Source organism: Phyllostomus discolor, chromosome 10 (genome assembly GCF_004126475.2).
Source record: "Phyllostomus discolor isolate MPI-MPIP mPhyDis1 chromosome 10, mPhyDis1.pri.v3, whole genome shotgun sequence".
In the NCBI taxonomy this organism is placed as follows: domain Eukaryota; kingdom Metazoa; phylum Chordata; class Mammalia; order Chiroptera; family Phyllostomidae; genus Phyllostomus; species Phyllostomus discolor.
The window spans coordinates 47973683-47987662 of record NC_040912.2 but is presented as its reverse complement, the minus strand read 5'-3'; the positions used below and the strand labels follow the sequence as shown (position 1 = coordinate 47987662).

General features: G+C 44.7%; 1 protein-coding gene across 6 annotated transcripts in view; it reads right to left on the bottom strand.

The window, feature by feature from the left end:
- Positions 1-13980, bottom strand: part of CDHR3 (cadherin related family member 3) — an 82144-nt gene that overhangs the window by 28608 nt on the left and 39556 nt on the right. For 4 of the 6 annotated variants that reach the window (XM_036010764.1, XM_036010767.1, XM_028526002.2 and 1 more), the window contains 3 exons: positions 7578-7672; positions 6685-6789; positions 1070-1218 (listed from right to left, as the gene is read on the bottom strand). In XM_036010764.1, the coding sequence (XP_035866657.1) occupies positions 1070-1218; positions 6685-6789; positions 7578-7672 (349 nt within the window). The remainder of the gene's footprint in view (positions 1-1069; positions 1219-6684; positions 6790-7577; positions 7673-13980) is intronic. The other 2 variants (XM_036010766.1, XM_036010763.1) reach the window with 2 other exon arrangements.

The following is a 13980-nucleotide window of genomic DNA, read 5'->3' as shown; positions in this document are numbered from 1 at the left end:
GTCACTTTACCTGAGTCTCTCTCTAAGCCTCAGTTTCCTCATCTGTCAAATGCAGATTATGATAGTTCGTTGGGTTGCTGTGCTGAGTACTTTAGATGGAATGTATGTGGACCACTTAATATAGAGCCTGTTATGTACTAAGACTCTAATAAAAGATGGCTATTATAGGAGACAGAAACTTTCCTTCTCTGCACTGGGATACTTAGGTGGGAAGATAATGCCCAGCAATCCAGCAAATTGATCTAGATCAGTGAGGTCCAATACTGTAACCACTAGCCACATGTGGTTAGCACTTGAAATGTGGCTAGTTCAAACTTAGATTTGCAGTAAATATAAAACACACAACAAGCTTCAAAGACTTGGTACAAAAAAACAATAATATAAATTACCTCATTCATATTTTAGATTTGTTAAGTTAGCTAAAATGCCTTTAAAATTAATTTCACTTTTTTCTCTTTACTTTCTAAAAATGTGGCTACCAGCCCTGACTGGTGTGGGTCAGTGGGTTTGGCATTGTTCTGCAAACCAAAAGGTCACCAGTTCAATTCCTGGTCAGGACACATGCTGGATTGTAGGCCAGGTCCCCACCGTGGTTTTGTGAGAGGCAACCAATGGATGTCTCTCTATCACATTGATGTGTCTCTCCCTCTCTTTCTCTCTCCCTTTTCCTCTCTCTAAAAATAAATAAATAATTTTAAAATGTGACACTAGACTAGATACTTTAAAAATGACTTATGTGGCTTCTATTCTCTTTCTATTGGACAACACTGGTCTAGACCCTCTCTTCAGAAGACTTCAAAATACCCTCAGGATAATAAACTCACCCATCCTTACGTAAGAACCTGCCTCAACAGTGAAGCAGTGATACATATGTCAACAGGGGGTGCTGTTTAGTTTTTCCAGCCCACATGCCAACTCTTTTTAGTACACTTATAACCCTGTTAACTAATGGTATTTTAGACAGAAAGGTATACCCAGATCAGAAGACACACAAAATATTTGAAAAACTATCCAAACTGCTGGATGAATTAAAGGGTGCATGTAAATGATGTGAATGTGAGTGACTTACACTGATTTATCATGAAGTAGCTGTTAAGAGTAGTGATGCTGTAAAGGAGGAAACTGGTAAAGCTTTGGCCATCAGGGTCCTCAGCTGTGATATTGGCCACGATGGTTCCTGGACCCAGCTCTTCCGGAATCACAAACTCTCGAGTTGGGCTGGAACAGAAATATGGCAGACACAGCTCATTTTCAGGGGCACTGAAGGGTGGAGTCTAGGAGGTGAGTATTTTTGTTAATGCTAAATATAGCTCTGAGCTGTTGAAATTGCATCAACATGCTCACAGGAAGAGCTCAGCAGCTGAAAGGACAGGAGACTGGCTTTTGTATTTCCAAAGATCACATTCCTGTAGATGCAAAGAAAGCACCATGCTGTTATTGCAATGATTTTCATCTGCCAGTCTCTGACTCGCCATTTCAGATCAGCATTAACTTAAAAAAAAATACAAGGATAGTTGGTCTGTCCAGCCACCTTTTCTCTTTCTCCCAATTCTTGTGCAAAATTCCCTGAATGATTTTTAAAATCCATCTGGATATAATGTTCCAGAACTACAGGTTCCTGACTCCCTTCACATGGCAGCTGCCAAAAGTCAGATAAATTGTAAACCCTCTTTATCCTAGGGTCTCTGCTCAGTTTTTATTTCTTCCTTGTCTTTTTTTTCTTTGCTTTAGGAGGCAGAATTTATGCACAGAACTTGTGTACCTTCCCAAGTAGCGTTAATCATGAGGTCAGCTCTCTAAATGGAGAAATGAGTCCCTCGGCAGTAGCCAAGGTCAGAACGGTGCCCTCCAAGGATGGCTGCTGCCAGACAGCCTCAAATTGCCAATTTACCCTTTTTCCTCAGACCTCCACTGCCTTTGGAAAAGGCCCATAATAAGACAGATAGGTTTGAAGTTTTAACTACACAACTTGGGTAAATTGAGTAATTCTGAACGCACCAAGGGAGCATTGTTTAAAATAACTTTTGTTGTTAACTATTGTTTAAAATAACTCTGCAGGAAGTCCTTTTACTGAGGGAAAACCATTTCAGTGGGGCAAACAGTCACCTTTAATTTGCCAGTTTCCTAAGCGTGGATTTACCCACGTGGGATCTTCTTTGTGAGGGAAGACTACACCTCAGATCTAAATGACGACATTTATTTCCTGAGCTCAGAATATTTCCGCAGATCTGTCTCATCAACTCTGGAGGGCAGGTGAGGCCAGAAAGGAAAAAGGAGAGGGAACCTCCAGCTAGAGTCAGAGGCAGGCAGAGAAAGGCTGGGCCTAGGCTCTCCCAACCAGGACTCCTCCCTGCATCCTGGGCCTGCACCCACTCATGAGTGACCTCCTGTCAGTGTATTCCATTGTTCAGGGGCAGGAATCTTGCTCAGGTCAAGAAGCCACCTTAGGGCTCTGGACTTCTCCCCATCCAGTGTCCCACTGAAGCAGCCTGTTAACTCATTTACTTACCTCACACACCCCCTTCTCAGAGAATCTGTGCTGTGTGCCAACTGATGGGTCCAGGATTAGACAGGTGGGTAGAGCTAAGGAGGCAGGGGTGACAGGAACCAATCCAGAGCCAGAGGAGAGGGCGGCAGCCCCAGCTCCTAAGGCTGGACAGAACCCTTATGTCCATCATCTGAGAGCCCCTGTTTCTAACCTTTTATATTTTTTCTTTGGTTACAAAGAGATCACTAAGACACCTGTGCCTTCACCACAGCCTGTCCCCTGCTACTCCAGTCACAGTGCCTGCATTTCTAACAGTCTCCCTGTGCGTGCAGGCCTAAGCCCACTCCAACCCATGAAATCAGAATCTGCATTTGCATACATGTCCAGGGACTGACAGGACTACCATAAGGAATTGCCAGAGGTGACAAGCCTGTGCTCCCAGCCTCTCATAGGAGAGACCCAGGACACCTTGCGGGGAGAATTCCCTCCCTCCCACCACCTCTCCTTCCCTAAAGCAATCAGTCAGGGGCTGATTATATTGGTGGTCATACTAGAAGAGGAGGCTGCTATTGGCACCTCAGGGGTAGAGGCCAAGGATGCTGCTAAACATCTCACAATGCACAGGACAGCCTCCATGACAAGGAAGTAGCACAGACATTTGAGACATCCTTTTCTGCAGGCTCATCTCATTTATGCTGGATGCTTCAGGAAATCAGGTCCCTATGAAGGGGACTGGTCAGGCTATTGGTGATGGCACAGCTCCTCAGATAAAACATTCTCCTCTTGGCTGATCTGACAGTGAGCCTGGCAGAATATAAAACCTTGGGTTTATTTGGTTTGGGGGACCCAAGACCCAAGCAAGTATGCATAAAGTATCATTAACTTAAAGATATTACCCTCGGACCACAGTATGATCCATTCAAAGCACAGTGGAACCAGGGGCCTTGCAGCCTCCCACAGGCTATAGCTGTGATCCCAGTTACATCACTGTACTGTTTCCCTCATTACATAGGATCTCCACAGCCTGGGCAATGGGTTGACAAGGGCCATTGGCCACACTCACAGGAAAGGGGGTGACTCTTGGGTGACTGTGATGACTTCATCAGAATGAATAAATATTCAGTAAGTGCATAGAGTGTGCACACACTGCCAGGCACCAGGTTGAAAGAACTGTGAGTAAATACAAAAGAATTGGGCAGAAGGGGAAAAAGACATACTCTAAAAACAGTGCTCTTCAAAACCAGCAAGCATTGTGCTTGCCATGTAAAGAGTAAATATAAGTGCAGTACTTTTATAATCAAGTGCTCAGCTTGAATAAGAGCAGAGTCCTGGAGTGCACTCATGAGCCCAGAAAGCATTCAGACGTTTGTCACCACCCAGAGATAAAATGGTGAGACACTTTGAACAACGGATATAGTACTTGCTTTGGTTGTAGTAATTGTAGAACCTTAACAAACAGTAAAGATAGAAGAGTTGTTTCCACATTTTATATTTTTATTTCACACTCAGTGTACTTGATTCAGTTTAGGGATTTAGTTTTGTTAATACCAGAACGCAATTTATGGTTAGTCCTGGCACTGACTTGGGGGGAAGAAGGATCATAGTTGAACCACAAAAGCCATCAAGCCAGCACCTAGTTTGAAACCAAGCAAAGTCTTTCAAGTCATGGGGAGCTGAGGGACGAGGCTGGCTGTGACTGAGCAGCCCAGGCAATGTCAGGGCAACATGCTGCCCCAAGTCTTCCTCTAGAACAGGCCCTCACAGGCCCATTCATACCAACATCCGTAGACACTGTAAAAGGGTTAGATGGTCACATAGGTCATGCTCTCTGTCTGGAATGGAGCCTAACAGGTTCATCTCTCAAACCAAAAGTGGAAACCAGAGCTCCAGACCGATCTCTGGGGCCCCAACAAACCGGCCAAGGTCATGTTCTCTTTCTGCTGAGATCAACTGCTTTATTTTGGAAGACGTAGTCCAGACCAGATGGTCTGCCCCTTTGCAACCCCATAAGCTTATTTTCCCACCTCACAGATGGGGAGTGTAGGAAGAGCCACCAAATGCTTCGGCTCCAGCCCCACAGCCATCACCTTCCTCTGGGGGTTACTGATGAATCCACAGTGCTGTGTGGACCAAAGCTTGAGTCTGGATCCAGGTTGGGATGTCATAACTATTTATAAACTGCCTGCGCTGTGCTCCTGGAGAAGCCCGTCAGCAAAAATGCACTGCATCATGCTTTTAAGCTTAACCAGGCAACAGACATCAACAGGAAATGTTACATGGGAGTGTGTCTGCTGCTGTTCCCTCCACATCAACTCCCAGCAGCTGGGCTGTATACTATATTAAAATTCAGAAGTTTCACAGGTGTGATGTGTTTTGCACAATGGCACCAAGTTAGCCTAGGAATGGGGTGGCCTCATATCTCCCAATTTCAGAATACTTTTGCAAGCATTCTTGTAGTTCTGGGCCCCGTGGCTTTTTGTTGTGGGGTCTCCTAAGCTGAATGTATTTGCAGTCATTAATGCAGTTAACCCCAGGGGGGTGATTTTGCTGGTTTCCTGTGGCAGGCCTCTGAGCCAACCTCAGTGACTGAGGCAAGCAGAGTCTTAAACAGTATGACAAGCTGTTTGCCAGACCATATGCTATCTCAGAATCCCATCTTCCAGTTCTAAATCTGTATCTATGACAAGTTTTGGCCACCCCTTTGTGCCTGAACTGGTCCCGGGCACATTCCCATAGGCTGCCTCTATCAAATTCACTTACTTCCTCACCTCTGCTGGACATAGGAGCTGCCAGACAGCCAGATCTCTTTACTGGATCCATGGTGGCAAAAAACCACTCAGAGCACCCAGCAGTGGGCAGGCCCCTGAGGCATCATTGAAACAGCCCTCTCCTCAGGATGACACTCTATGAGTGGGCTTTACAGAGTCTTGGCTGATGGTGTGGGCTCCAGGATTATGCTATTTTTAGAGTTGAGAGCTCTATTATAAAAATACTTGCCTTATATAATAGTACCACTCTATCTGCAGGGAATGCATTCCAAGACCCCCCACAGAGAGTATCAAACACTGTATATACCATGTTTTTCCTATATATAAATAACTATGATAAAGTATAATTTATAAATTAGGCAATTTTACAGATAAAGGATTTGTTCCTACTGTAGATCTTGGCCACCTCAGCATATGGTTGTTTTTCTTTCCTTGTTAAGTCAAGAACTTTCACCTTTTCCCTTAAAGGAAGCACTTTGTGGCTTCTCTTTGGCAGATCCAGATTGCCAGCATCACTACTCTTGTGCTTTGGGGCTGTTATTAAGTAAAATAAGAGTTACTTGAACACAAGCACTGGGATACTGTGACAGTCTATCTCAGTGATTTTTCAACATTTTTTATCTCATGGCAAAATTCTGGAGCACACCAAAAATTATATTTTTTGCCTATCTAACAAAAATAGGTATAACTTTGATTCATTCACACCAGATGGCTATTGCTGTATTGGCTGTTATCTTTTTTAAAATTTGACAATCTAAGGGAAAGAAGTCAGTGCCCCTGACTAAATAGTCAAGCATTGTATGTTTTAAAAATTCTTGCAGCACATTGGTTGAAAATCATTGGTCTCTCTAATAACACAGACAGTTACTAAGTGACTAAGAGGGTGGGGGAGATCATATACAGCATGGATAAGCTAGACAAAGGGATGATTCATGTGCCAGGTGGGATAGAGCAGACATTACAAGATTTCATCACACTACTCAGAACAATATGCAACTGAAAACTTATGAATTGTTTATTTCTGGAGTCTTCCATTTATTTTCAGTCTGTGGTTGATCCCAGGTAACTGAAACCATGAAAAGCCAAACTGTGGATAAGAGGGGACTACTATATTTACATGAACATAAACCCAGTGGCAAGCCTGGAACCAAGGGCATCATGTCCAGCCCCTCCCACTCCCAACCATACCCACAATCCTGTGGTGTGTGTGAATAAGGGGGTACAGAGGCAGGGGAGCAAAGGTGGAAGATGGAAGTCCCAAGGCCCAGGCAAAGGACACTGAAGATCTCAAGTCTTTTATCACTTCTCCAGGCCAGAGCAGGGTACCCCTCTGTCTTGTGTTAAACGTGTCTAAAGAGGCTCCGGGAGGCTCTGCCACCTAGGAGAATTGTGTCTGTGGCCCACAGAGCCTGACTGCCCCAGGCCTACCTGGTGAAGCGAGGGATTTCATCGTTGATGTTCACAATGTTCACCTGCAGCGTCGTGGAGGCTGTGAGCCCTTGGCTATCTCTCACTTCCACAATGAGACGGTAACTGTCAGGATAACATCCCAGGTGAGGGAATCAAGCTTTGCTGACACTACCTCAAAATGAGGTAGGGAAAAATGGGGTGCAGGGAGGGAGGAAAGAGTCTGTTCCCTTTCTGCCACTCCCTCCAGATGCCTCTACAGAGTCAGACCTGGTGTGTCCACCCTTCTTCCCCCACTCTAAAACCCCACTCCTGCATTTCCCGTCCTGCAGTTGTCGTTCACGGCCATCACCGCACCAAGTGGCTGCTTGTGCCACCAAGTTGCACACTAGGTCTCCATCGTTCCTCACAACATCTCTGCAACGTGTGGATTACATCCACGTGAGGAAATGGAGGCTCCCATGGATTAAGTAACAAGCCCTGGTTTTCATGCCCTGGGTAGAGCCAGGAGTCAAAACTGGGTTGATCCCAAGGCCTGGGTGTTTTCATCCTCAAACCCTGGCCTCTCCCTGCCTCTTTCAGAGGCCTGCTCACCTCCACCCTGCTGCTTTCATGTTAGCAAATAGCTCTGGCAGCTGCTTCTCCCAAGCCAGCAGGGCATCAGAGGCAATCCTCCCAACACTTTGGGTGCCCTCTCCCACCCCTTCATTCTTATGGTCAGCAGATGAAGATTTTGAATGGGGAAGGAGGCCTTCTAGATATTCACTTTATTCCCCTTGGGGTTCACTACTTTCTGAATTTGGCAGGAAGGCAGCTAACTGCTCATGGCCTCCCCAGCTTCCTCAGGCTGCTCTGTGCCTGCTCCCTGACCCTCAGGTAAAGGAACTTCAAGCAAGGTCACTGCCAAAGGCTACCTGTTATGTCCTTCTTCAAAGTCAAATTCTGTTGTGGAGAAGAGGATCCCATTAGCAGACATGCTGAAGTTGTTTGAGGGAGGAATCAGGAAATACTAAAACACAAAGAAAAAAAAGAACTAAGCACACTTATGCATCTTTCCCCAGAAGACAAGTCTGTTCAGTTCTCACTTTATATCCTTGACCCATGGAACATTCTTGATGCATCAAGATAAGGCCCAAATGGCCATTTCTCAGACTTAATGTTTCATGAATCAAGAAACTTCTGAATCTGTTGGTCTGAGCCTCTGACCCTGATTTGCCACATGCTGAGAAACTGGTCACTGGATCCTGCTTAAATTGCAGAATGCATATAAAAGGCCTGTCTCGGCATTCTGCTTCAGAGTCCAGTCTTCTTATCCCTGTCACTGTATTCTCACTTCTACTTCTCAGGACTGCTTCTGGCTTTAACCAACACTATTTAAATACAGCAACTGTGCATTAGATAGTAGGACAATTCTAAAGTAAACTATATCTAGCCTTTACCCTTAACTGAGTGTATGATATAGCGGGGCTGCAAAAATGTTCATAAGCATTATTCATCGAAATGATGGAAAGGCAATGAGAAGGACAAGCATGAGAGAAAATGAAACTTAACAGAGCCCATGTTTGAAGCTGGTTTGGGAGATATAGAAGAGCTGTTTTAAAATCTGATCTGAGAGTTGTGGCCATCGGTCATGTCTTCCCATGTCTTAGGGACTTGAGAGTCTTTGTCCTCCTTGGCTTCCAGTGTCCAGCCCCACTCTCTAATGAACCTCTGTTCAGGACCTCTTTCTCTGACAGAAACATAGGCTTATTTGCTCAGTGCGTGAAGAGCCAGCCCATAGGAGGACCACCCCTGTGCTCTCCACAGTGCTGATCAAGATTGAGTCCTTGCTCCCATGATGAAGTCACCCATGTAGGGAAATGACCTGCATCAGAATCCAAGTTCTGCTTGGGACAAGTTCCCTCTTTGCCTGTAATTTAGGGATGATACCACTAACTATTTGTTTGTGTTATGGTAAGGGTTAAGTCCCAATGCACACTGTAAAATGTGAAGGGCCACAGGCACCCTTGAGGCTCACACTTGTATACCATTTGTTCCAAAGGACTTTAAGGTTAGAAGTTTTCAGTATTTCCTATGAGGTTGAGGGTGATCTCTCCTCCAGGCCTCAAAATCTGTGAAGATCATCAGTGGAGGTTTTGCAACCACAGCCATGGCCCCAGAAGTCTAGAATCACAGGAAACACCAGCCAGGGATTCCAACCCAGGGATTTGGTGTTGTCATCACAGCTGAGCTCCCCACAGGAGAAGGGAGGATGCACAGAAGACATTAAAGGTCTTCTTTAGGGCCAATCTAAGGTTTTTAAAGTGTTTACTTGCCTTTTACTTTTAATAACATTTTCCTAGTTGTAATTAACATCTTTTCCATAAAAATTGGGAAAGAAAAGTATAAAAAAACTCAATTATAGTCACCTGTAAAATCTCATTATTTTCCTGGATAGCCTTCTGTTCTTTTCTATATAAACATACACCCTTCAAAAAATTGGGATGATGCTATAATCAAAATTATATTTTGTGCTTTTTATTCACAGGTTGAACATTTCCCCATAGTGTTAAATCTTATTTTACAATCTGGTTGGTTAATGATAGCATAGCATTCTATGGTAGGTGGTATTTTATTAAATCTTGCTTGCTCATCACTTAGGTGGTTCTTACCCATTTTTGAGAGGAAATATTTGAGAAATACCAAGGGGTGCCCTTCTCCCAGGCCCCTCCTTCAAATTGCATAAGCACCTTGGCAACACTCAGAGGCATGATTTTTAAATACCAAGCCCCCATCAACTCTCCAGCTCACAGCCTGGGCAGCAGTGGCCTAGACTTGCAGCGGCCTGCAGACGGAGCAGCTCTGTGTCTTTGAGCAGAGCCTTCCTTGCAGAGAATTCTCACATATCCATAGAACAGAAGCTCACACTGGGTGTGATACAATGGTTTATAGACCCAAGGAGGGGTACATTTACCACAGTCACCTAAATGGGAATGTCTTTTGAAATGCTCTAGGAGATAGGTCCCCAGTATTGGTTGCTCTCCAATACTCCAAGGTCTTGGGCTACAGGGATGACAATCAGGACCTACTCTCCAAAAGCTTATGGTCAGCTAAGGGAACATGTGAAGATGATGTGGGAAAGGTTCTCCAGAAGGGACAAATATAGAATGTGATGGGAAGAGGGAAGGAAGAGTCTTAGACCCATCTGGAATGTAAGAGGCATGAGTCAGGGCAGTGGAGTTAAGTTCAGTGGCTTTGGAGCTAGACAGCTGAATCTGAATCCCACTTCTACCCCTTTCCAGCTGTGAGAGCTTGTGCAACAAACAGTAATAAAATAGGCCATGCCTCAGGGGGTGTAAAGTTCTAGAACAGTGCCTGGTACATGGTCAGCACTCAATATATGTTAACTACTGCTGTACAATTAGAATGTCAGATCCATGAGGGAAAGGCTTCATTTTATTCACTGCTATATCCCTAGAGCCTAACAGATAACAGATGCTCAATAAACATTTGTTAAATGTTAAATATTGGGGTTTTCTTCTTACTTATTTCCCATCTGAGCCAGCATCCCCACCTTAAAGAATCTTAAAATCTTTTTAAAACAATCTCTGAAAATACATCAACAAAAATCTTGCCAAATTTAAAAAAAAATCTGTTTGAATTTGGAAATGCCAGGCTTCGTTATGAAATCTTCTGCCATTCTGTCTAGTCTTCGCAAGAACGAAAGCAGCAGCAGCAGGGGATAGAAAGGGTGAAACTGTAGGACCAGGAACATGGGGAATTTCTTCTTAATTTTTATTAAAAGATTGATTTCCTGGAATCTTGATATTTTTTTAGTGCCAGGCTAATTTCCGTTATCCCTGAAACTATGAGCTTGTGTTAATGGGAATAGTAGTTTTGTACTTAAAACGGAGATAATATCCATTGACTAAAAATATTGTGTCATGTGGCCATTTGCCAGCATTCAAAAAGCTTTCTGTAAAACCTGGCATTCTTTCCCCTTTTTAAAGGCTTGTTTAATCAAAGCTACTCCTTTGATATTCATTCTTGGAAAACAGAAATTAAATAGAATGAAAAGCAACTGCAGCCCCTCTCTGCTCCAGTACTGGCTAAGAAAAGTCCTGAGTAATCAGATCAATTCGGTTAACAAATGCTTGTCAGACAAGCTCTACAGTTCCCCCACTGGGAATATTCCTTTACCACCACCCCAGGTTTCTCTATTTGCAGCCCCTTGGCAGCTGTGGTTTGCTCACAGACACAAAAGCTTCAGTGTGGAAGACGAGGAGCTGTGCTTCCTGCCCCATTCACCCTTTCTGGTGCCATTGGTTTAGGAAGAAAGGAGGGTGAGAGGGAGCTGGCCCAGTTTCCTGAAATGTCAGGCTCCCTGGGGAGGGCACACCACCTCCGGGCTGGCTCACCCACTGCAGTTGGAGTCACAGGCAAATAGTGAGTCAACCTGTGCCCATTTGCAGCCATTAGTTGCTTTCAGGCCTGAAATGGAATCGAACAAGAATCCAGCCTCCTGTCTCCTAAGAACAGAGCAGTCAACTTCCAGGGGCAAAGTCTCCAGAGGGAAGGAAGGACCCTTATTCCTCCCATGTCCTGGCAGTGCCAATGACTCTATGAGCCACTGAGCACATGCCCCAGACCCACCGGAGGGCAAACTGCACAGTGTACCGCCTTCCAACAGAGCTGTCACAAGTTATAAATATGACACCACAATCCTATTATATTTTTCATTGTAAGGTGAATATTTTATAAAAGCCCCAATTCCTCTCTTTTCCCCTTTTCCCACTCCTGTCCCAGCTCAGGGGTGGGAGGTGGATCCAGGAGTGGGAGGGAAGTGTGTTTAGAAGGAAAGAAGTACTATTAAAAAAAAAAAAAAACTTACTTTAAGCTTTCAACTTGGCCTACTCATGTTATATTGTTATGAAGGTAAGTGAATGGGCTATAGGCAACTATCTGAATGTTTCTTAAGAGACCCACATTTATAAATGCAAAATGCCATAGATAGCAATCCTTTACTAATAAGCTACAGAATTTATCCTCTCATTTGTCATTCTCTCTCTCTTTTTTTTAAATAATCAGCCTGGTTCCTGTTTTTGATTTAGGCCTCACTAATCCTTTTTTTAAATCCTTACCTGAAGACATTCTTTTCCCATTGCTTTTAGAGAGAGAGATAAAGGGAGAGACAGCAAAAAACCTATGTAAGAGAGAAACATTGATTGGTTACCTCCTGTAGGCACCCAGACCAGGGACTGAACACACAATAGGCATGTGCCCTGATCAGGAATCAAACAGGCAACCTGTCAGTTACAGAACAACACTCTAACCAAGCCACACTAGCCAGGGTAAGGCTTCTCTAATCTTAAGGACGATGAACCCCATCTATTCAAGAAAGTGTCTTTCTCACAGTGTGAATAGTCATCAGTGGTGATGTATTTGGAGTGGGAGTTGTCCTTTCCTGAGCATTTTAACAAGAACCTGGAGCAGAATGCATTTTGCAAAGACTTCAGTTGTGGCTCCCAAATAAACAGGTAGTTGCCAGGGGTGTGCTGAATGAGTGGTGCAGGGGAAGGGGAAGTACATGGAGAACAGGAAGGGTGCTGTCACTCAGGAAAGAGAGGGGTGGACACCAAAGACAAAATTTGCCAGAACACAGGAGAAGGGGACGAGCAGGAGTTGGGTCAGAGAACTCAGTTCTCACTAGAGTTACCTGACCCAGGTGAGGGCCTCACTTCCCAGCCTCACCCAGAAATGAGGAGTGCTTAGTGGATCTGAGAAGGTCCATCCATGACAATTACTTTTCACTCAAGAAGATTAAAAGATACGACCTGCTGCCACTTCTCAGAGACATAAGCAAGATGGAGGGGGAGAGAGAATTACTTTCTCTGTTGTCCTCCTGGTAGCCCAGCTACTAGCAAGCTTATTGCTCTTTTAATTTAATCCTTTGTCTGCCCTGGTGAAGACAAAGCACATTTCACTTTATGCAAAAGCCCTTCCCTAATGGAAAGGCCAAGAGAAAGCCCCTTAATGGAGGAATTGCTGCACTAGATCACTTTGCCTCCAGCTGCGAAACTGATTAACGTCCTTAGAGTCTCCGAGGAGGCTGTGCAGCAGTTACAGTGGCCATTTCCGAGCAGAGGGAGAGGATGGTGTATGGGAGAGGGTAGGTGGGAGGGGTTGGGTTGTATATAGCCTCCTACAGGATTGTGGAGAAAGCCCAGGGTAGAAATGCTGATACATATAATTATTCACATACAGATCATTCTGCCCGTCTTTATATTCTGAGTCCACCACTGAAGCGTAGCTCTGGGTATGTGTCACCTGCACCCATCAGAACACAGAAGGTGCATAGGGACAGTGTGCTGATGATGGATCAAAGCCTGCACTGTCCAACACAGAAGCCACTAGCCATGGGCACCTGTGATTGCTGAGCATTTTCACTGTGGCTGGTCTGAAAGGAGATGAGCTGCATGTGTAAATACACAATGAGTCCGAAGACTTACTGTACAAAAAGGATGCAAAATATTGTGTGAATCGATTTTATGTTGATTATATGTTGAAATGATAATAGTTCAGATATATTGATTAAACTATATTAAAATGAGTTTCACGTGTCTCATTTTACTTTTTAAATGGGGCTGTAGGAGGGTGCAGCCAGAAGGTCCCCAAAAGAAGGATTTGTAATGGGGTTCAGAACTCAAGGTGTCCTGGAAATATTAGAAAGATACATAGGATGTCTTCACCCTCCACCACAGGTGTGAGTTGGGGGAAGGGATACATGGAGCAGGGCCATTCAGAGCTGTTTTGCATAGCAACTAACCTTTGCAGCTAACCTCTGGTGTGGTCATTTAACACATCTATAAACTTTAACTGGTTGCATAGATATGTTAAATAGCTGTGGCGGTGCCCTGAGCCAGCAGGATGGAAGGAACTTCCCCAAAAGATGTAACTGGGAGGCAACTCCCCCTAGTTACAGCGCCTGCGTGAGAGCTTGGAGATGATTGGCTCCATGACATGGGGCCACCCCTGTGCAGACTCAAGATGGAGCCCAGTAAACTGGAAGGATATTTAAACCCAGGCTTGGCGGCCATTGAAGAGAGAATCATGCAGTTTTGGCTGAGTGGAGACTCCTGCAGCCATGTAAGGAGAGGGACCATGTGGCTGTGTCAGTGAGGAGAACCACATACTTTGGCCAGAGTGGGGGAACCCCCCCCACAGCCATGAGAAGAATCACCACGCAGCTTTTGCAGAGAACCACCACGCGGCTTTAGCTGGAGATCCCAGCAACACAGCCGATGGTGCTGAGAACCGAGGGAGGCCTACCAGCTATGC